The 25125-nt window shown below is 39.4% G+C and overlaps 1 protein-coding gene across 11 annotated transcripts in view; it reads right to left on the bottom strand.

Annotated features, from left to right (window-relative positions):
- NTNG1 (netrin G1) overlaps positions 1 to 25125 on the bottom strand; it is a 304059-nt gene that overhangs the window by 129292 nt on the left and 149642 nt on the right. For all 11 annotated transcript variants that reach the window (XM_019630750.1, XM_019630752.1, XM_019630755.1 and 8 more), the window contains exon 3: positions 17221 to 17861. In XM_019630750.1, the coding sequence (XP_019486295.1) occupies positions 17221 to 17861 (641 nt within the window). The remainder of the gene's footprint in view (positions 1 to 17220; positions 17862 to 25125) is intronic.

The following is a 25125-nucleotide window of genomic DNA, read 5'->3' as shown; positions in this document are numbered from 1 at the left end:
TTGTAAAATGTTGCAATACATTAACAAGTTTAATCCAAGGTTACTGCTTTTTCCATAATGGACTTCCTTCCTCTTTTAATGCTAGTGTATTTCTGACATCCCCTGGCCTATCCTGTTTCTGTTATACCTTCTGGGATTTTTTACATTTTCCATTCTCCGTGCTGCTGAGGATAAGAAGGAGGCTGATGCTAACACCGGGTACTTTCAGCATGCTTTATCTCTTCCTCTGGATTGGTCATGGGGGGAACACTGAAAGGGTCCCATATTTGAGACGGATTTGCTGACTTCCCAGAGTCACTATGGCTAGAGAAGTGGGCAGAGCTTGAAGAACCAAAGAGCATTTGAGTAGCTCTATGGGTTGGAGCTATCCCTCGGAACCCGGAAGGGAACGTACTCCACCCTTATATTCTCTCTGATCTGTAGTCAGCCATGAGGGTGAACAATAAAAAATGCTTCTGAAGTGAGTGTGAATGAGATTTCTCAACTGATCTGCTCACCCTGGGTAGGAGTGCAGGAAAATGCAACATGCTGTTATAGACTTCTCTTGCATCTTCAAGACTTCCTGAGAAATACCATTTCCTTTCTCTTTTCTCTCTCTTTTTTCTTTTCTTTTCTTTTAAATTGGGTAATTGGGGGAGGGAAACAATGTTGGGGAATTGGGAAACTAAGGAGGGGGACCAGCCAAGTTGTTGTTGTTCAATCTCAATTGTGGAGGGTACCAGCTCGCGGCCGCTTGGCTCAAGGTGCTGTGTTACAATCTTAGTTGCAGGTAGGCGTAGCCACCATCCCATGCAGGAGTCAACCAGCAGCCTTGTTGTTAAGAGCGCATGCTCTATCCACTGAGCCACCCGGGTGGCAACTCAGCTCAAGGTGCTGAGTTCAGTCTTAGTTGCGGGCGGGCATAGCCCACCATCGAACAGGCAACCTTGTTTTTAGGAACATGTGCTCTCACCAGCTGAGCCATCCTGTCACCTGTTGGCAGCTCAGTGGCAGCTCAGCTCAGGCGCAGCATCACTAGCCTGTGTGGGAATGGAACCGGGGGCCCTGTTGCTCAGAGCTCGCGCTCTTAAGCTAATTCTTAACCAACTGAGCCACCCGGCTGGCCCTTTTCTCTCTTTTTTTAAATTAAAATTTAGTTGGGTGACAATGGTCAACAAAACTACAGAGGTTTCAAGTGTACAATTCTATAATACATCATCTACATATTGCATTATGTGTTCCCCACCCAGGGTCAGTTCTCTTTCCATCACCATATATTTGATCCCCTTTACCTTCTTCTATCATCCCCCTTCCTTCTTACTCTCTGGTAACCACTAACCTGTTGTCTGTGTCTGTGAGTTATTTGTTTGTCTTGTTCCTTTGTTGTCTTCAGTTTTATATCTCACATATCAGTGAAGTCATATGGTTCTCAACATTTTCTGCCTGACTTATATCCCTTGGCATAAAAACAAAACAAAACAAAACAAAAAACAACTTTCCAAAGGAATTAAAACGTTCTCAACATATTTTTGTAATATACTCTCCATCCATAATCCTATTCTCTGTGCTTATATTATTGGTATATATTTCCAGATGAGCCAGAAAACATTGAAGAGTCAAACATTGTCCTATAATACCAGTTATCAATGATCTAAATGCATTCAGGGTTATATGTACGGTAAGAATACTTCCTAGGTATTCTGTTGTCATTCAGAATAGTCAGGGCTCCAATCAGTAAAAATAATAATTACTGTCATCTGATTATTTCTAAGTAAATATTTGTACTTGGATGGAAACTTAAAAATGTAAAAGAGCAATTTACTCTATTTGTAGGTCATCGATAGAGTAATTTGCTCACACATTCACTAACAAATACTTATCATATCTAAGTCTCCTCTTTCATTCCTTTACCAGTTTCATAATTCCAATTTCCTGTAGGCCATTATCACTTTTAAGTTAAAATATGAGCTCACTGTAGTTTCAAATCTCAATTTCTAAAATCTTATCAATGGCCCCATCACACTTCTGGCTTCCAAGGATGAAAAATTTGTTAATACATTGTAGATACCCGTATCTCTCTCCTCTACCGACTACTATTGCGGCCCTTAATTCCCCAGCAAAATGGGTCACTGCTTTGTACTGTGACTTTAAAGGGTCCCATACATCACAAATATGGCACACACATTTTTTTTTTCTTTTTGTTCTCTGAAAGTCTTTTGAAAGTTTGGTAACAGATTAAGCATCTGGGAGTTATGGGAACGGGGGCTTGAGAGCTAAGCTGAAGCTCTCCATTCTCCTGCTGGAAGACATAGGGCTGAGAGAGGTCAACTGTGTACGTTGAGGGTGGGAGCGGGGAGGTGGGAAGAAAAATTTAGGCCTGTCTTTGCATTTTTTTTCCTACTTTTTAGTAGAAAAGCAAAACAAAGGGAAGCTCACTTAACACCTTTCCTTTCTTCCAAGTATTAACTCCTTTCCAGTATCTGTCTGCTCCTGGTCACTCTCTAGGGCCTTCAAATAATTGCTTTTGTATTTAGTCCAGAGTTAGTAGTTGTTATTTGCAAGAGAGTTAGCATGAAAGCAAATGCTTGGCCATTACCAGAAGGAGAGCCCATGGTGTAGTTTTGAGAGGTGCTTAGAACTACCTGGAAGCCCCGAAATGGAGAAATGAGGCAGGGGAGAAGAGAACCTTCCTGCCTTGGCCTCTTAGGCACTTGTCTGACTAAGTTTATATCCCAAGTCCAGGTATATTTGGTCCCCATTTAAGAGTCTTGGGCCCGGGACACAGTGTCTGTCTTCCTTCAGCGGGGCCATGTGGCTCTCAGGCCTTCGTACAGCAGAACCGCCTGGGGTGAGATGATGGCTCATTTAGTCACATATTGAGGAGTGGGCTCTGGGTCCCCGGGTAAAAAAAATGGGCCAGTTAGAAGTGCGGATGGCTTTTATACATTTTTAACTCTTTAGTTGCTGAACTCAAGAAACAAATATCGTTTGAAGACAACTTTGAGACATACAGTGATATTGTGATTTTACAAAATATTTTTTGAGGATGGGCAGAAGAGTCCATTTCTTTTCATGGACTTGTCCTTACCCAGAAAAAAAATTGTAAGTCACAATTTCTGGTCTTAAAAGCACCAATCAGATGAATAATAAAAGAAACAATGTGTGTATGGGTAAGGTGAGACTTATTTATCCTGAAAACATGTATTGCTCTGATAAATTTTATTCTCTAACTTTGGACAACTTGGTTGAAGCCTGAAGCTTTGCAATTCCAGTATATTAGATAAAGCATTACCGAAAATATTGGGTTTAGCTCCAATTCCTTTGCAGACTTATGTAAAGAATACACAAAGGTGGCCACAGGAGGCCAGATTGGAAGAGCATAGATAGAATGGTTGGTTTACATGATGCTCAAAAGGATATTCCATAGTCATTCACTCATTCTCTCAATCAACTTATGTATTGAGCCCCTACAATGTGCCAGGTCTAGTTCTTGGCACTGAGGGCAGATCAGTGAGTAAAACACAAGATCCATCTGGGTCTAAATTCTGGTTATGCAACAGTATCACCCTTAGCTAGTTTATTTAACCATTCTGTTTCACATCTGAAAAAGAGGGAGTTACATTATTTCATGGTTTCTTTCAGTTCTGAAAGAAATGATTTTGCGTTGCTCTAACTCTGATTATTTGGCATACACACTGCCTATATAATTCCAATACAGGCATTCTTGATGCTATCTACTCCCGATCTGCCAAATTGCTGACCTCGTAGACTCCCCCTCCCATCACCTCTTGGCCCACCCGCCCCCCATCTGTTCCCTGTTCCCAGCAGCAAGGGAGGATCTATAATTACACATGGATGCCACCAATATGTTGTAACAGCTTTGCTTCCCTGATATTCTGGTAAGACTAAATGAGTAAAAGCAGCCATGGCAGCAACGATGACTACACGAGGCCATGTCCCTTAGCTGTATACTATGTTTAGTTTTCCTGGGCTCCCACTTGCTATTCATTAACACTGCTAAGGCACAAAAGAAGAGGCAATGTGCATTTCACTAAAATCAGCCTGTGGTTTCAAGAGTATCTACTTAAGCAAATGAAGAAATAAAAAAGGATATATTAAATATTAGTTAACCTTATTTTCCTTTAAATACATGATTTTAGTTTATTGCTATAATTAGAGTTTGAAGAGCTTACATTGGAGAGGAATAGAAATCCTCCAGTATCTCTGTCTCTAAAACGCACCAGATTGTAACACTTGGCATTTCATTTTTCACATCTCTGCTGACTCTTCCATCACAATTTCTCTAGCTTAAAAGCAAAACAAAAATATCTCTATCTATTCCAACACAGTACTTAATTTTTTATAATTCTTAAATGCACATTACTCTCCAATGTTCAAAAAATAAGAGCAACAGTTATAAAAAACAAGGTATTCCCTATCAAGACTAGTCTTTCCCTAAGATCGCCTCATTTTTTTCACCCAATGTAGCAACAATATAGCAAGGGTGATAACTAAAATTAGACCTTGCTGTGAAATAGCAATCTGTTCTTAGCAGTGAAAATAATTCAAACACACATACACACACATGCATATGCACATGCGTGAAATGTTTTTTTAAATTCCTTTATATCACATAAACAGTCCAATGATTGGAGATTGAAGGAACCTGTTACCCCACATGAGTTACCCCACGTGAGTTCTGTTTGCACTAGTTCTCTGGGGGTGTTAATAGATGTTTTTGGCTAGGTAAGTTTGGGAGGTTCTGGTTAAATAAAATGGAAGTGTTTTTTTTTTTTTTTTTTACTGTAAGACATCTCAGGGCCCTTAACATGCTAATATGCATTGTGATTCTTCTAGAAGGAAATATTGCAAACGTTTCCCAAATGTATTTGACCATTACTGCTTTTATTTGAAGAGTGATTCTGAGAAACACTAATCTAGTATAGCCCTGTCACTTTGAAAATGAGGCGATTCTGCTTATAGTAGTTGAGACTTACTCTGAGCTCACAGAGGTATTAGCACAACTAGAGCTAGAACCTATTTCTCTTCTAGCCTATTGACTTCTAGCCAATGTTTCCTTCTAAAATAAGACAATTAATGATTTTGAGACCCTAATGTTTTGTTCTCTGTCCTCTTAATACATTCCTAGCACAATATCATTTCTCTTAGGCACCAGTCAGAAAGCAAGAAAGAGCTGACACAGTAGTTCTCCCAATTACATAATATTCTAACTTGGGATCTGTGGACCAATGAGATTTGTGAAGCTCCAGTATCACATATTGAAAACCTAGTCTATCCATTCATTCAGTGTTTTTCAAGTGCAAGTTAGAAACAAATTTACTTGCCTAAACATTTTCCTTTCCCCTTTGCCATGGATTGATTGACCTTGTTTAGATACAATTTTCTAATCTATAAAAAAGAGGCAGAAATACCAATCATTATATGCAGCACAGTTAGTTCTGGTAAATTAATATATTTAGTTCTAAAGGTAGCTTACAGAATTGAAATAGAGACCAATACTGTGATGAAATCAACCTATCTGTCCACATAATCACATTATTATGATAAAACCCCTGACCTCAACACATTTGTTACTGTATTTGAAGAAAGAATAGAAATGGTGTCTCTACTGAATCACTGATTAGATGGATCCAAAAAACTCTTACACTAAATACCAACCAATGACCACAACTTCCTAACGTGTCAAGAAATACCTCTGATTCTTAGGACAAGAAACAGCAAGACCTTCCAAAGATGCCAACCCCTGAGTTCAGATAAAAACAACACGGTTCCAAAGTTAGATGGAGAGCTGAGTGTACCCCTGTTTCCCATTGTTCGGGCCTGCAGATGTAGCTAGAATGTAGCTTCCTGTACATATGTGAAGTTAAGTGAGGGAGGAAACTATTTCACTTTTTTATTAGGTGGTATTTTGCCTAAATATCTTCATGCTTCTTAGAAAGGAGACATTTTTCCTTTAATAATCCACCAGTTTAAAAAAAAATCTATGGCACTGGGGAATTAGGGATAAAGAGACAAGTTCTTAAACTGGGTTGTTTTTCTGCACACTAATGAAGTTCATAATTTAATTGGAGGAATTATTAGATACATTCTCTCCTTTATAATGGTACAAACCTCAGAGGAAAATGAGCTGCTTATGCATATATTCTCTTTTTAATTCAAGAAATCCTCAAGGATTCAAAAAATATGCTCCAAATCCAGATGGCACTCAGTTGACCACTTAAAATGGGTTCACACCATAAATCTTTATTCTAAGTGTTTCCACTGTAGTTAAATAGCAATTCTTAGTCTGCTTTCTATTTTTAAATATGGTTACTGAGCTTTACATTTAGAAACTCTTATTTACTGGACTTCATTCTCCCTTTAAAAGAAGAGCTAGTTAAATATAAAAATTTGGGATGGTAGGATAGTTAAATATCCACTGAACTTGAAAAAAGACTTGGGAGATAGGATCTTGGGCTGCAGGTTTATGAAATTTTATTATATGAAAAAGGAGGACACACATTCATTATAGTTCCAGACTGGAAAATGTAGACTAATATGTGAAAGTTAAAAGAAAAAGCAGATTGCCTTCAATTAAAGAACAAACTCTTAAAATAAGCTAAGGTAAGCTGGCCATTTCCAAGTTTATCCATTAATATTTGTGGTTTGTTTTAATGTTTGATGATGTCCATTAAGCAAAAATAATTGCTAGTATTAAAGGTTTATGGGAAAATATGAGAGAAAAATAAATATTGAGAAAATTCACTTCATTTCTTTTCTTTTCTCCTCTCAGAAAATGAGACTATCATCATAATTTTATTTTAGAAGTAAAACATCTAGATCTAATGCAATATGACAAATTAGCTCAATAACACATGAAAAAGTTGATAAAAAATGAGGCAAGGAGTTCAGATAAACACACAGCAACTTGGTATAGTCAATACTGAACCAAATGTCATGAAGAAGGTCTCTCCCTGAATATTCCCAGGAGGGCAGAGCCACAAGACTTATTGGTTCGTTGTTGCTATTTAAAGATGGCTTCTTTGGGAATTTTCTGGGTCTCCTGTACGTACTGAGCTCACTTCAGGCTAGTGTGGCTATGAGAGCATAATGAGGAAACATAAGGTATGTAATCAGCAACATGATTTTGTCACGTTAGTATGTGTGGTATGTTAAAAAAAAATTCATGGAGCTTCTCAGGTCCTCAATTTTCTCACCTGCAAGTGAGGTTAAACAACATGTGCCTCACGAGTCTCTAGTGAGGATTAATGGAAAGACGGTACCTGACAAGAACCTTATAAACTGAGTGCTATACACATGGAAAAGATTAGTACTGGAATATTAATGGGAGCTATTAGAATTTTCTTAACTCATTCCCCTCTTCTGATTTCCTTCTCTTTTGTAGATTACTTCTCAATTTCCTTCAGAAATTACCTCTTAAATGACAATATTCCACAGAGTTCTGTAAATGTTCTATAAATGACCATAGTCATTTACAATTATATGGGAAAAACCCTATCATATTGATGTCATCCATTCCCTAAACTTCAACCATTGCATGTTAGGTGATAATATTCAAACTCCTGTATTTCCAACTGAAACCTCTTTCTGCAACCCCAGGGCAGTGTTTTCAAATCCTTAACTGAACTCTCTACTTGGAGTCCTACTCACATCTTTCCTTCAGCTCTTCTTTCCTTAAAATGTGATTGGTCACCAAGTCCTAAGGACTTTGGAAGCAAACCTCATACCCTTGTGTTAATGATAGCTTTTGTGGAATTTGGAGAGTCTTTCTGGACTGTCCATTTGGGCATCAGGACTTGGAGTTACAGTCGCTCTACAATTAAGCAGTGTTACACTCTTGTCTCTATCTGCATCTTCTTGCTAAACGTAGCCATGTTGGGATATCCTCTAATACGATAGCCTTAGAATGTTTCTCACCTGCACTTAGTTGATATAAGAGAGCCCATATTATTTTACACTTCTTATGGCATGGGAGACTCAGAGGCCAAAATGTAAGAACCCTTTAGTGCTTCTTGGAGATGCAGACAGTCCATAGGGAGAAGATGGAAGGACCTCTCCCAGGATTTGTCCACTCCATCAATTCCAAACTATCTGGAGTTCTTTAACATGCTGTGTTGTTTTTAAGCATCATTTGTCATCTAGAATATCTGTTCTGCCCTGGCTGCCTGGCATTCTAAAGTGCATATTTCAAGACACCATGCAAATGTCACATCCACATCAAAGCTTTTGTTAGACCTTTCAGATTCAATTAGCATCTCCTCTCTTGCCAGAGGGGATATTTTACATAGTCACACTTGACACATGCACATGGGAAAACCACTTAACCCATGTTGTCATCCTGTTTTGTTTACATGTCTGTGCCTGTTCTGGATATCAGCTCCTTGAGAGCATGAACTGTGCTTTGTGCATCTCCGTATGTCCAGTGTCTAACCCAGCATCTGTCCCAGGGTGGAGAGCAAGTATTTACTGGTGACAGAAAGAAGGTGTTATAAAAGCAGAATCTGTTAAGCATGGTAAAACCCAACCACAATAATTAGGATTAATTGGAAAGAATGAACAAATGCTAGGCCCAATGCTTTGAAGCCTTTCACATGAGAGGTGAAGAGTAAATATTTTGGTAGATTTATTCAAATTGTGGCTAGGAAAAAGACTTAGAGAACTTTCAGGATAACTGTCAAGCCTTTTGCAGTTGGCAGATCACTTCTGTGTTACATGATTTTTCCAAATTATCTGAGAAAATATGAAGGATGCTCAATGTTTTTATACTTTTAAACTTTGCCCAGTGTTCTGGCTTAGCTAATTTCACATATTTTTCCACTCACCATTTGAAAGCCTTGCTTGAAGAAAGTGAACTTCAACCTTACTTTGTCCTAACTATAGCAAATACCAAGGTGGTGACATTCAAACAGTAAGGATTTACAAACGTTTCTGATTCCTTCTGATGGTGAGAGTGTAGTAGCCTCTCTCACTCCTGAGTCCCAGTTAAAGCAGCTCTGTCCCTGGGCCTTTCCATGTCCTGCGATTAGACAGAGATGGTATGGTTCTGAGCTGGGGCAGAAGCAAAGTGAAGATAGCATCAAAAATTTGTAGAAGTGAAGCTTCTGGGCTAGCCCTCCTTTCTTGGAGACAAACAATGGAGACATAGATGGAAAAGTCAATTCTACAAATGGTTTCTGACAGCCAACTACCTGTAAAGAGCTTGGGTAGGTGCTACGAAGGGTTAGACATGAGTAAACACCACTAAGGAAAACTATTGCTAATTGTGTTTAGGAATATTGTGTAACAAGGCAAGTAATAGAGATGTGGGTTAGAATGTTCTAGGCCACTCAGAAAAGTTCTTACACAATTCTATTTGAAAGTTCTTGTGGTTGAAAAAGAATTTCTACTGTTTTATATCTGAAACCAGTACCTTTACACATTGCTAATAGCATATCTTACCAATAAATGAGCATATCATCAAATGTTCATTTGTCTTTCAGGTTTAACAATTATTAAAATAAATCACATTACTTCCTTGAAACTGTTCACCTCAAAGAAACAATAAATACTCTTGAGTTTATATTCTATAAAATCTATGCATCAGAAAAATATAATGTTCAAATTTTCAAGCTAATTATGGAAAGCTTAGAAGGAAACAAAACACTTAAAAATCAAAACTTCATAGAGATCCAAGATGGTGGAGAAGATAAAGACTGTACCTGTTTCCTTCCATGAACAAATTAAAACTACAGCTAACTTATAGAACAATCAACTTGGGAAACCATCTAAAGTCTGGCTGAACAGAAGTTTTATAACTAAGGATATAAAGAAGCAGCCATGTCGAGACTGCTAGGAGGGGCAGAGACATGGAACTGGTTAACCCCAAACCTCCATGTAGTGGTTGAAAACCGGGAGGGATACCTCGGCCATGAAGTCTTCCCCCCAGAGGAGCGAGGGACCCCAGCCCCACACTGGCCTCCCCAGGCCAGAATATTGGTGACAGGAAGAGGAGCCCCCACAACATCTGGCTCTGAAAAACAGTGGGGATTCTGGCCATCCAGGTGGGATGGAAGGTGGCGGAAAACCCAGGTGTCCTCTTCAAGGGCCAACCCACAGACTCTCTTACTCCCGGGCCCACACCTGGGAGTAACCAACACAACACGAGTTGTGTTGCATCAGATTGAGATCTGAAGGACAGCCACGATTTTCCTGTAAGGAAGTCATCCTCCCAGCAGGCAGGCACCATCTTTCCTGTGTTGAGCCTGCCCCCAAATCTGAATCTGATTGGTCTGGGGGCTCTGTAGCTCTGCCCTGTTGACTCACTGGGATCCTACCCTACCCAACTCTCCCAATGCCAGAGGCACTTTCCCCAAGAGCAGCCAGACCTGCCCACATTGCACTCTTCCTTGGAAACATGTCAGAGTGCAACAGACCCCAGACTGTCAGCAACTGGCCTCACTGTGCTCTGAGACTTTTGCTGAGTAACTTCAGGCTCAGCACTGGCACCAAACCAGAATTTACATTAACCTGGTGACCACAACTCTTCCCATTCTAGTGACTCCCTGAGGCCCTGCCTCACCCAAATTTTGTAACACACAAGGCTTTATGAGTTGTTGAACCTCAAGGGAGCTGGCAGGTAGCTGCAGGCCTTGGGGTGTCCTGGCTTTTTGCAGAGCTACCCCAGGCCTAGCACTGGTGGCAGATGTCCTCGGTTCACAGCAGGCCTCTCCTATGTGCTTCCTGGGTTAGCAGATGCAGTGAACAACCACGGATAGATTTGTATCTCTTACCAGGTAGTCCCCGGCTGGTCACAGGCAGTGGGTGAGCTGGGCCTGTACCAGAGCGCCTTGCAAGCGGCTCCAGAACCAACATACTTGGAGGTTGGCTTCAGACCACAGCAGAGAACTACCCAATTAGCCCCACAAGTGGCACACCCACAGGGTGGTCTCAACAGGCACCAGAGCCGACTGGGATGAATACCACTCAGTGGGGTATTCACCCTCATACAGGGACCTGTAAAGTGTAGATGTGGCCAAACCCCACAGCCAATCAGCCTGAGGGTCAATCGCACTTACTGATGTACCAATAGCAACCAAGGCTCAACTATAATAGGAGGGCACACACAACCCACACAAGGGACACTCCTGGAGCATCTGGTGCAGGTGACAAGGGAGACTGTGCCAGTAGGCCCCACAGGGTACCTACTACAAAAGGCCACCAGCCAAGACTGGGTGATGTAGCAGATATATCGAATACATAGAAACAAACAGAGAGGCAAGCCAAAATGAGGAAACAAAGAGATGCATCCCAAATGAAAGAACAGGAGAAAACTCCAGAAAAAGGACTAAACAAAATGGAGGCAAGCAACCTATCAGATATGGAGTTCAAAACAATGGTCATAAGGATGATCAAGGAACTTAGTGAGAACTTCAACAAAAGATAGCAAGCATAAAAAAGGACACAGAAACTATAAAGAACCAGTCAGAAGTGAAGACTACAACTGAAATGAAGAATGTATTAGAAGGAATCACCAGCAGACTAGATGAAGCAGAGGATCTAATCAGTGATTTGAAAGACAAGGTAGTAGAAAACACCCAATTGAAACCGAAAAAAGAAAAAAAAACAATAAAAATAATGAGGATAGTTTAGAGACTTCTGGGACAACAGGAAGTGTAACAATATAAGCATCACTAGGGTACCAGAAGGAGAACACAGAAAGCAAGAGATTGAGAGCCTATTTAAAGAAATAACAACTGAAAACTTTCCTAACCTGGTGAAAGAAATAGACACACAAGTTCAGGAAATGCATAGAGTCCCAAACAAGATGAACCCAAACAGGCCCACACCAAGACACACTGTAATTAAAATGGCAAAGGTTAAAGACAAAGAGAGAATCCTAAAAGCAGCAAGAGAAAGGCAACTAGTAACTGATAACGGAGCTCCCATAAGAGTGTCAGCTGATTTCTCAACAGAAACTTTGCAGGCCAGAAGGGATTGGCATAAACTCTTCAAAGTGATGAAAAGCATGGACCTATAACCAAGATTACCCAGCAAAGCTATAATTTAGAATCGAAGTACAGATATAGAGCTTCCCAGACAAGAAAGAGCTAAAGGAGTTAATCATCACCAAACCAGTATTACAAGGAATCTTAGAGGGACTTCTTTAAGATGAAAAACAAAAAATCAAAATTATGAATAAAATCGCAATAGCTACATATCTATCAACAATTAATTTCAATGTAAATAGATTAAATGTTCCACTCAAAAGACATAGGGTGGCTGAATGGATAAGAAAATCCTTACATATGCTGTCTACAACAGACTCACTTCCAACTGAAAGACACACAGACAGAAAGTAAAGGGATGGAAAAAGATATTTCATGAAAATAAAAATGAAGAAAACAAACAAACAATAAAAAAAGCTAGAGTAGCAATACTTATACCAGATGAAACAGACTTTAAAACAAGGCTATAACAGGAGACAAGGAAGGATTGGTAATCTCACTTCAGGGTATTTATCTGAAGAGCTCCAAATGCTACTTCGAGGGGACATGTGCATCCATATGTTCATTGCAGCCTTGTTTACAATGGCCAAGATTGGAGGCACCCTGGGTCGATGGAAAAATGGATAAAGGGAAGGTGGTACATTTATACAATGGAATATTGCTTGATCATGGAAGGGAATGGGTATTTGCCATCTGCAGCAGCATGGATGGACCTGGAAGGTATTGTGCTGAGTGGAGTGTCAGACAGAGAAAGACAGATGCAAGGTGATTTTGCTTATATGTGAAATCTGAAGAATAAAATAAGCAAACAGAAACAAACTTATAGATACAGAGAACATATTGTGGTTGCCAGGTTTTGGTGGGGGAGGTACTGGGGGTGAGTCAAAAGGGAATGGATTAGGAAGTACAAACTGTCGGTTACATAGTAATAATAGGGATGTGGGGTATAACATAAGGAATATAGTCAATAATATGGTAATAACACTGGATGATGCAGATGGGTACTAGATTTGTTGGGGTGTAGATGGAAGGGGTGGGGGGCAGGGTGAAAAAGGTGAAGGGATTAAGAAGTACAAACTGATAGTTATAAAATATTCATGGGATATAAAGTAAACCACAGGGAATATCATCAATACTATGGTAATAACTATGTATAGTGACAGATGGGTACTAGACTAGCCAGGGGGCTCACTTCTTAAATTATAGAAATGTCTAACCACTATGTGGTACACTGAATGAATATAAAATAATATTGAATGTCAACTCTAATTGAAAAATTTTTAAAAAGGGGGAAAGGTGAAAAGGAAAAAGAGGTCCAAATTTCCAGGTATAAAACAAATAAGGCATGGGGATATTATGTACAGCATGGGGAATATAGTCAATAATATTGTGATAGCATATCACAATGGTATCAGTTGGTTGCTGGACTTATCATGGGTATCACTTCTTGAGGGATATAAATGTTGAATAGCTATGGGGTACACCTGAAACTAATATAACATAGTATATTAGCTATATTTTAATAAAAATCTTTTAAAAAATCAAGACGTTCCATGTATAACTGACAAAACATGTTGGACATTATATTTAACAGCTCATGTGTTTAACTCCCGGTCAGTACAAAGAGATGTTCAGAACAAACATCTACTCTTCATTTCTCCTCTCACCTCTCATTTGGGTGGATTTTATTTATGCATTAGACGACCTTTTTGGCCATTAGAACCATCTTGCTTCGGCAGTTAATTAACACAAGTACCATAATTTAATACAGTTAATGCTACTTGATGCCCTTTAATGTACCTTCCATTAGTGATATTATTGTAGTATTACTCTGTAAATTAAAATGAGATCAAGATGAAGAGAGCCACTCTGTAATTAAGGGACTGGCACACTGCGCTCATCTGTTATTCACTAGAGAAAATCGCCCTGATTTACTGAAGGAGCACATCCATAAGTCAGAATTAGTCCATGAAGATTATTAAGTTTATTGAACAATGTAAGTACTAGAGTTGCTGAGATTGCCAATAGCTCTGCTTCCTCTTTTTCTTCCAGTATCTTAATAAATACACAATGAAAGGGAGTAAATGGAAGGAAATCAGTAGGTAACAAAAGAAGACTACAATTTTTATGATGGGATGAGTTTTTGTTACCGGCAAAATAGGTATCAGGTGTGTCACATGCTAAAAAGGACATTAATGTTACATTAGTCTTAAACATCAAAACATCATTTTTACCCCAAACAATACTAGCCAGTATAAAACTTCAACACTGTGTATACATGTGTACAAGCAATAGAGAACTGGGATTCAGTCAACTCACCAAAGATTCTCCATCTGTTTTTGTTTCATAACAATATTTCAAGAATAAAAATCTTGCATTCTCTGACCATTATTCTGTAAATATTTACCCACTTTTCCGAAGTAATGCATGCCTGTTTCCACATTACGGCAAGGGTATGGGTGGAGTGACAAGTAGAAAAATATCATATTAGGTATAGAGATATAAAAGCATATTCAGTGTTGCAATCATTTCATGGAGGGAGGAAGGCGAGTTGAAGGAAACAAAGACCTCAGTTATATTTTGGAAAATTTATATTTATGACATTCTTAAAAAGGAACATTAAGAATTTTCCTTAGAGATCATCAATTAATGTTCAATCCTCTTACAGATAGTTTGCTATGTAAGAAAAAGATAAACTAGACTGTTAACCCTACTGAGATTTTCAAGGGTAAAATGTCTATCAGCTTCTAGGCTTGAAAGGCCCATGAACCAGGCAACAGTTCAACAGTTTCCTTTAGTGGCTCCATCTCTCTTACATAACTTAGAAGCTGGAGACACGCCCGCTGGAGCTATCAGGTCTTGCTTCTTTAGTCCCTCCCCCAAGACTAAAAATACCCCAGCCATCTGGAGCATAGCACAGTACATGCCAGCATCAGTTTTGCCCTAAGAAATTTGGACAGAGTTTGGAGGTGACAGAGTGGGGCCTTTTGGAAGGGGCTCACCTCTATTGGACCTTTCTGACTTGCCCAGCTGCTGCCTCACCAGCTTCCAGTGGACTGGTGAACAGGAAAAGACAGTGACGTTGAGTCCCAGGGAAGGGAGGAAGGCTCCTCCAAACACCTCAGAACCACTGAAATGCAGTTGGAGGACACTACCAGGGTGAGGGATAAAAGAAAACTGGTGAATCTGGTGGGACCTTACATTTCTAACATGCCATTGAAGAGATAATACCTATGTCTGACCCCAAACGAGAATGCGTAAAAATGCCTGTAGCTTTAAAGTGTATTCACACTCATTTTTAGACAATCAGAGGAAACAACAATGGTTATGCAATAAGAGAAAAAATGCCCCAACAATGATTATTTCCCAACCTAAAGCTTTACAAGATTTGTAAGTGTTTGGAAAGTGGAAAGTGACAGTGTTTGGGGCAGCTGGACTATAAGGATTTTGGCTTAGATTTAAGGATTTCTCAAACTGCAAGGAAACTGACCTAGAGGACCCTACCTAACAATGCAGATCACAGCTTATTAATTTTGACATTTTTTTTCTTGTAGATAAACAGAATAGTTGTTACTTTGTTGTGGAATGCTATGGTTAATAGTATCAACATCAATTATTTGTATATATTATAGTCCCCAAGAATAATAGACTGGAAACTGATCATCTTTTGCCAAAATATTCATGAATATAATGGCTACATTTTATCATAAATAGCGAACTCATGTTCAAGGCAACAGCTTCATGCTGCACTCCCGTGGTCCCTCCAAACCCTGAACTGTCCTCTGTACCCAGGAACCCACAAGCTCAACACTGTGCCAGTGCATATTTCCCTCTAAAATACTATTTTGCCTTAAAAATATCATTATTATATATCACAAAGACGCTGATTAAAAGTTTTTAAAGAGGCTTCATTACTAAAGATTCTTGACTCTTCCAGGAGGGAACATGAAGCTAGAACAAACCTGTGAGTCGCTGGAGGCCAGCCACCCATTCGTGCACTTTCCCCAGGCAAGATGCTGAAACCTTTGTCACCGTGCTGAGGCCATGCCCACCACACCATTCTGTGGGCCCACTGTGGCCCTTTTCTTACCAGTGGTGACCTCTTCTTCCGTCTAGTGCACAGATGTAACAGCACTATTCTCAAAGATAGGTTGCGACAGCTCTCTGAATGCCCAGGGAGTCTCAACACTTCGCCAGTTTCTGAAGACAGGGCTGCCCTCAGGGAGGCTGGCTACCAGTTAATGAATCCAGCTTTATTTGTTCAATTTGTATGATCACTTAATTAAACCTACATCATTTATATACCATTTATACTCTGATCTTCATATATTCTGATTTAAAGTGACCGTGGTGTGTTTAGAATGATTATTGTTTTGCTTTGCTTTGCATTTTCCCCATTTTGTTTCAAAGTCCACTCATCTTTAGTTCTTCCAACTCATTGCCTCATGCTTCCACTGCCATCAGTTGGTTGGTTGTTTTTATAACATACCACACTTAAAAATCTGGTAGAAAATCTCTACTTTGGTGGTCCTGGTTCTTATTACTCAAGTTTTTCATTTATATATCTTGAAAACTTTTGGAAAATTGCTCAGCTGTATCTCTGGTATATATTATCGAAGTAAAAGATATGCCTGGCCATGACCATTAATTTTTAAACACTGGTCCATCAATAAATGACCCCAAAATGAAGGGAGCCTAACACAGGTCCATATTTTAAATGGCAGCATATTTTTTAAAGACAATAACATCCAAAATTCTGAAAAACACTGCTTGTCCCATTTTAACAAATGCATTGTGTTTCCTAATTGCTTTTGGTGCTGACTTAATACATTTAAAGAAATATAACTTTCATTTCCAGAACTTTCTTTTGTGCAATATAACAAAACATAAACACAGAGTTGTACCTTGTTGAAACCTTCTCTTGTATTTGAAAACAACAGAAATATGTAGTTCTTGTTTTTCAGTACCTTTTCTAAGATGCTTTTCCCCCCCATTTTGTTTAAATTCCAAGAAATTCTGCCAGGTTGTGGTTTAGTGGCAGCAAGTCTGGGATCACAAATTACTACTGAGTAAGAAATGTCTCCAATGCCTGAGAACCTACCTCTAGGCTGGTGTTTCTGAGAACACGTTGCAGGAGAAAGTGACACATGTCACTGTACATTGGCTGGACTGACACACTGGCATTTTCTTTGAACACACCCATTCTCATTCAAGTCAGACAGAGAAGTTATCTTACCTTCCGTGCACTTTTATGTCTGAGATCGCATAAAAGTAACGTGCCAAGTGTAGCTCATCTACAAATAGTTCCCCAACGGCTGGTCTCAAAAGCCTTAGCCTCAGGTCTGTGACTGTAAAGAAATCTCTGAGTTTCTTGGTTGTATCCAGCTGTCCGTAGAGGGAAGCCATATTGCGTAGCCATGGTCCAGCAAAAAACGCGAACCTGTCTTTGATTTCAAAGTGGATTATTCTGCTATTTGTCATATACCCCGTGGAGTACTCTTCAGTGCAAATGATTTCTAAGACCGTATGCTGTGATAAATCCCTCACAGATTTAGGGTCCATGTGAAAAGCATCCAAGCAGTCTGTGGCATAATACTGATAGGGCTGCCATGTGCGTCCATAGTCAAGAGATTTCTCCAGGATCATTTGGTCAGGACGCCCCGATTCAAAGGTGATCACTATGTTGTCTGTGAGCTCAATGGTTTTGCTCCAAGACAGAGTGATGTTAACATGGAGAGGCTTGGGGAAGTCCTTCCAAGTAGCAGACTGCCAAAACGTGGAGGGATGTCTTCCTTCAAAATCGAACATCAGTTCCGGGGGATGTGCCAACTCGGGGGTACTTGCATCACACTCATTATTGCACATGTAGGGGTTGCCCTGTGGAAGAAGGACAAAAGAGGGTCCATCAAAACATGGGTTTTACACACATCTTGCCATATTGCTGTTGCTGAGTCAGAGGCTAGGACAGAAAGAAAAGAAGGAAATAAAAACTGCAGTATTCATTTTTATTCACCCTAACTGCATTCTCCTATTTAAAAAACATTAAAAAGAAGCAATATGGTAATTTGCTTGCCTTGTTTCCTTCCATGAGCTTTAAGAAATGAAAACAGTTTATTTACCCCATGTGTTGGACCCATAATGTGGTCCCAGAAGCACAAAGGAGACACTGAGCAGCTAACATCTCAATACCTCGGCGTCTCTTAGAAGGAAGCTTTAGAAAAAGCAAGGAAATCCCTTCATGCCTCAAGGATGTTCCTCAAGAGCGCAGTTCTTTAAAAAGTCATTTTTCAAGCAGAGCTTTAGAATTAGCAATGAACCGTAGGTATCTGTGTCCTGTTTGGGAAACAATACCCCAATGCAACATCCAGCTTCTTTCTGGTTTGCTTCAAATCCATCATACTTAACTGGGTCCCCATTTCATAAAGCCTGCTTTGAAAGCATTTACTTTGTCCACCACAAATCATTAAAATGTGGTATACTACAGGCTCTGGGGCTTGATCCAAACATCTGCCATCCCGTTAGCTACCGGCAAGGGGATTGCTCAGGAAAGACTTGGAGCGGGTGTGTACTACAACTTAGCAGGACAGGAAAACCCAGTACTTAATTAGAAGGGCGTTGCAAAGAACCGTGGGCACTTGATGTGTCCCTTTGTGCCACCCATAGTCAGCTGTCCATGGATGTTGGCCACTATTATTATTTTCCCTCTCACAAAGCCTACTTCCCTTCACAGTCCATTCAAACAAGAAACTAGAAATCAGTCTCCTTGTCAGATCACAAGTGATAACACCATTTATGCTACACTAAATGAATGCCTTCCATTTTCATCAATAGATTCTATGACAAACAACTTGCTCCCCAATTTTTGTTTATTTTGTGTTTAAGAAAACAAATGGTGTCATTTGGAATCAACTATTCGTGTTTCTCTATAATCCTGCAGTGGATAATTAAAAGCATGGATAGGTGAAAGAATAGATCCTCTGACAATATCTTTAGGCTTTCTCTTTTAATTATAATTTGATTTTTTATTTCCTTTTTCATGAATTGAGAGCTTTTCGTCATCCCTGCAGGACGCATGAGCTGGGTCTCAAATAATGAATTTACACTTTAGACATCGATGCTCATTTACCGGCTGACTCCTGTGAAATGTAAGATGAACATTGGAGAATTGCTTTGGCCTCCCTGGAGGCCACTTTCTCTTACCTAGTCAGCTAATACTTTCACTCTCTCTTCCCCATTAATGCAACTGAATCCTAAAGCTGGCAACAGGTTTGGGGGACTCAAGTATAATTGAGATGGGGCAGGAGAAAGAAGAGAAGGTACATTATTTGAGGAACAGAACTGTTTCAAAAATACATTCAAGGCATCAGTGATAATGGAAATGTTTCTGTATTTCTCTCTCAAATTTCAATTCCCTATTCCTGATCCCAGAGTCTGTGGGACTATTTATAGTATCCCCTTCAAAATGAGCCAAGAGGGGAAAATAAGTTTCAGTTCCAGGTGGAATAAATCACCAAATTTATTATTATTTAAACTCTCTTAAGCATACCAGAGAGCCAAATGCAAAGCTCTGCAAACAGGCAAGGGCTTTTTATGGAGGGCTATAAATATTGTGGAATCTGTCAGGATTTATAAATTCTAAATATATGTCAATGCACATTTTACTGGAAGGGGTCAGATTTACACAAATCACACCTTCGTTCAAATTTACTGAAAAAGTATGGTCCCTTCAAAATCTATCAGCATGTAGCCATCTGCACAATCATTAACTTGGATGCTAACACCTTCCTTCTGACAAAAGCGTCTTCATCTGAGGTCAAGGGTACCAACTCTGCGGGATACACCAAGTGAGGTACCAGACATTTGTAGTAAGTCGTGTTGATAGATAGAATTTCTTCGACTTCAGCATATTTGCACAGAGCATCTCAGATGGGGATAGGGTGCTGAGATAAAGAAGGAGGCACAGCAGGCTGATTCTGGAAGTAGGTCAATACTAGCAAACCTGTCTTAGAAAATATACTTAGAGATATCTGTCTAAACTGCATTCACTCGTACATTCAATAAAAGGTGTTGACAATAACCACCATTTATTTAGCACTTCTGGGTCAGACACTTTAAGTACATTATCCTGGGCTATCCTTTTCATTCCTTCCTTACAGAAGAGGAAACATGAAGCAGTGTCAAGTGACTTGCCCAAGGTCACCACACAAAGTGAGTGAGGGGCAGAGCCAGGACCTGCCATGGCCTGTTCAACTCCCGAGTCAGTGGGTTCTCTAGGATGTAACCCTGTCTTAGAACAGAATTGGCTGGTAGAGAGAAAGATTTTGAGATTAGGTGAGTTTGAGAAACACAGTCTAAGATGCTCTCATCTTAGAGAGCTCTAATGAGCTTTATCATATATTTGAGATGCCATGACGTGAAGAACCTTCCTCAGCTTCATACAATACCTTGTTTCAGAAGCTTCTGACCATGGAGCCTCTTTTTTTTTAGTAACCCCTATTTATATAGCACATAGCTAGTGTACTATAGAGCATCCTTTGAGATTCTCTGCTCTATATCACTCTTAAAATTGTAAACATGGGGATGCCAAACAGCATCTATACCAAAGCTTTAGTCCTTTATGAAGACATGCCCACGTAAAGCACTCAGTTTCTGTTTTTGTACCACAGGGACACTTCCACTGCGGCTCTGCAGGACAGCCAACTCAGGATAAATGCTTACATTTACATCAAGTTGTCAGCCATCAAAATGCATGCCGGGACAAGGATGCACTTTTATTGCTTTGCACTGATCTGGTGCTTTAGGCACCTGAAAAATGAGAGAAAAGCTTCACGTATTCAATAATGATACATCGATTGCCTACTATATCACTATATATAAGGCACTTGTCTTGGCTCTCAAGATACAGGAGTAAACAAATTTAAGTCCTTGCTTTCAGCAGAGCACCCATCTTAGCTGGAGGATATGCCCTAAGTAAACAAATATATAATGTTTTATAATGTTACATGCTGATAACTGCTATGTAGAAACACAAAACCTATTAGATAAAGGGAAGAATCATGTTGGAGAAGGAATGCTAATTGTAATTTTATATTGGGAGGTCAGAGAAAGTCTCTCCTCAATAATGTGACATTTGAGCAGATTAAGAACAATTCCCAATTTGCAGCGGAGATGATCAGAGGTTGACCAGAATGACAGTTTCGTCCTTCATCTATCTCTCTACTCTTAGTGATAATTTCAGCCACATAACAACTTATTGAAATTGATGAGTAAACAAATCATTTCAAATGAGAATCTATACCAAATGACAGTAGATACCAAAAGAAAAAAAAATCAATTGAACCGTTCTTATTTCATAGTACTCATGCTCTTTAGATTAATGATTTGATAGCCATGAACATAATTTACTGAGAGACAATGACATTGGGAGAAAATTAGCAGGAAAAAACCAAACAAACAGATTTTATTCTAGTCCCCTAAGCAGAAACCTTGCATTTTAGGTAGGAGAGAAAGAAAAGAAAAAAAGAAAAGAAAGAAAAGCCAAAGAAGCCAAAAACGTTACCATTCTAGAAAGAGAAAGCTGGAAGAGAGATTTTATGCAAAAATATTTAGTGTAAATATTTCACTGGCGTGTGATCTATAATACTGTTGTTATAGAGAAGTATCAATAAAAAACAATTACTGTCAAAGGGATTAGATTAATTAAATTTTCAACTACTTCAACTACCTTAATCCTCTCTAATATCATCAACAATGAAATTTATATAAGAAAAATAACTTCTCCCTACTTGTGAAAACAAAGAACACTTCTTGCTGCTAAATCCAACAGATTCAGGCATTATCAAGAATAAGTAATTATTTTGTAGCCAGCAGGCAACCTTAAATAGGTCTTAATTTAAGCCATACAAGCAACAGATCCTTAACCAATTGTCTGTGGACAAAGTAGAAATATTCATGACTGTGCAGATAATATTTACACCATTAAGAGATGCCTTAATAATTAAACAGATAATGCTGTTAAATATTTTTATAATAATTAGAAGAGGAAGAAGATTGTGATGCTTAATTCCATGTAAAAAAACATTAATATTTTACCTCTGGGAAAACTGAAGTTAGTTATTAATTAGCACTTTGTAGCCAAAGTGGAATATGCTGTTATTCTTCTCTTTCAGAACTTACAGGGATAAATAATATTTGAGATACGCTTTCATTGTTTCATTGTTTGTTGATGGAAGTGTCTTCCTTCTAACAAGTGACACTTTGTAAAGAATACCCTTTCACTAAGATGTGCTAGACCCTTCAGAGTTAAAAAAAGAAAATCTTACATAAGCAGTATTAATGCAATAATACTTGTGGTTTCTGCCATTTTGAACTTGTCCTTCCCATCTTTACTTATTGGCAAACTATTGGGAATGACAGCTGGCAATGCAGGGGATTCTCACGGGAGATTTGCTACTGAACTGTAAGTTACATGCCAAGCAGGCATGTATGTACTTTCAAGTGGTTGTGAGATGCATTTGGGCTAACACTTACACTGATTGTGCAAAACAGTGAGACAGAGCTACCAAAACCCATTTGCATCTGGCTAGTCCCTGCCTGTTTTATTGGTAAGTGACAGTAAAAAAAAAAAAAAAAAAGGCAAGCAAAACAGAAACAGCATTCTGGGATAGCACTCCCAACCTGTTTTCACTGTGACTTTGAAATAGATATCACTATGGTTTTGCCAATGCAAGGCTTCAAAAGGGTGAAGAAAGTAGTAACGTAGTCATCCGCTCATCTCTCAGAGACATGAACCATGAGCACCATGCTTTAACTGCCAGGCTGGGCTCTCAACTGGAGGAGATGGCTTCCTTTTCTCCTCTTTCATTACAGCTCATTGGGAGCCAACCAAGCAGGACAGTTTCTGGGAGGCTGGTGAGTGGCCTCTTTATATCAGAGGTGTAACTTTTGGTGGGAGGGACCCCTACTCCCAGTCCCTTCTTGGTTACTCCTCCTTTCCCCAAGTCCTCTCTGCTCCTGGATTCTTGCTTGGCTATAACATGAGAAAGAACCCTTTTTTATGACTTTTCTGAAGACACTCTGACAACTCTGAGTCTGGGAGCTGATGTTTGTAGGTCACACTGAGGTGCCCCCTTCAGTCTTTAGAGCTTTGTCACTGGCATTAGGGAGAATAGAAAGAAATCAGAACCAGAAGTAAGTACTATTCAAGATGGCGGACATCTGTTCTGAAATCTGAAAGATAAGTTTCAGCACCATGCATACTGATAGGTCTTGATGACCACAGCTCTGGGGATAAACTCTGTATATCCTCAGGCACGGAAAGCCCACAAGGCAATATATTTTTTGGACATAAAGGATAGCAATCTCTACAAACAGCAGTGTGATCTCATTTGTAACCTGCCCTGTTAATGGCATGGTGGGTCCCAGTGTGGGGTATACACATGGTAAGAATATAACCTGAATATTATGGGACTGTCCCAATTTTAGATATGCTGAAACTGCTGTGACAAAAGTACCTATGTTATTTGTCAGAGCAGGAGTCCCATATTTCAGCTTGGGAAATACGGCCACTCTAAGAATAACAGAGGATAAAGAGTTTCGTTTTTGAACTCTAGAGTTAAAAACTGACTGCTCCGTTTTCTAATAAAACCCCTTGCTCATCACAAAGATTTCTCCGTGGCATAAACACAGGCTTAAGGCCTGATTGAAGCTGTTGCTTGTTTCCATCTGCTTCCTGACAATACTAACACCGTGTGAACTTTTCTACTCAGGAAGAAAGGCAGGAGGGCTTAACCTTTCTGCAATGAGAATACTAGAAGGCATATCACAGATTACAGGTCATAATAGACACCTGTGTAAATCCCCACAGAGGATTATGGTTAGGATTTTCAAACGGGTGAAGGCAGCAGAGGTCAAGAAGACCAACCGAGTTTCTAAGCAAGAACCAAATACATTCTCAAGCCACAAGCCACAAAAATGGATTCCTACACAGCAATCTAAATATATGCTTTGCAAATACTGAAGAATAAATAAATATTAATGGAATCACGTGGGTTTGAAAGTGAATGGCTACAGAAAAACACTGTAGTAAGATGCCACTATTGTAATTGGTAGGAAAATTGCTTTTTAAATCTTATGTTCTTAAAAAAATTCACTTACAAATCATTGGTACAATATTTTCTTATACATAGTATTGAAATAGATCAGAACACAGACACTTAAATCTTAATAACACAACGCTGAAGTGAGCTGTCTGCATTTTAAAGTTACAGTAACTTGAGGGAATTAAAACATGGAGGTGGGTATGTTCTGAGTCCTGACACCATCACAGATTGTGAGGGTCAGTCTGAGCATTCTGAATCCTAATAGTTTTGGCTTGATTCTTGTGAACTGGTTCCTTCTTCTCTCACATGAGAAAGCAAGTCCAAGACCCACTTGAAGTCCATTTTCTGAAAGTCCCAGACTTAAGAGAGTATAAGAAAACCAAAGCATCCTCTGCTTAAACGATCACTTCATCATGAGAAGCATGAAGAGAACTTCCTAATGTGGCACTTTCAAAGGGGATTGGTTTCTAGTGAGTCTATTCTGATTTCTCATACTTCTTCCTTTCAAACTCCTCTCTTCTAAATTCACCAGGTGTTGATTGGGTACCCATTACATTAGCGACATTGTGAAGAACACAGGAATAATACAATAAAATGTTTGCAATTTAGTGGCAGAGATCACGTTTCTCAAGTTGGTTACTCATGCTCCTAGCGAGAGTACTGGGTGTTTGTGAGGGGAAACAGCCAACAACAACATTGTGCAACATCCGGGAGTGTCCATTTTACCCTTGGGTACAAAATTAAACATATTTTTATATTAAAAACAGGCATTTTATGAAGCAAAATGCAAAAGGAATTTGCAAGCGTTTTTCGGAAAAAACACAAAGACATGTCATGCTTGGGGTGGATTTGGAGGTATGTGTCAAAACCCACTGAACAGACTACAAAGTAGGAAGAGTCTGGAAGGCTCGGCATGGTGTTAATTTATTCCATTCCACCACCCTTCCTGCATATGGTACTTCACACAAACCTCCCTGGAGTGGAGGCAGCAACACTAGCCTTACCATGACTGAGCTTTGTGAGTGAAACCATCTCAGCAG

Source organism: Hipposideros armiger, unplaced genomic scaffold (assembly GCF_001890085.2).
Source record: "Hipposideros armiger isolate ML-2016 unplaced genomic scaffold, ASM189008v1 scaffold_939, whole genome shotgun sequence".
Taxonomy (NCBI): Eukaryota; Metazoa; Chordata; class Mammalia; order Chiroptera; family Hipposideridae; genus Hipposideros; species Hipposideros armiger.
The sequence above is the reverse complement of the archived record's forward strand: the minus strand, read 5'-3'. Positions and strand labels throughout refer to the sequence as shown.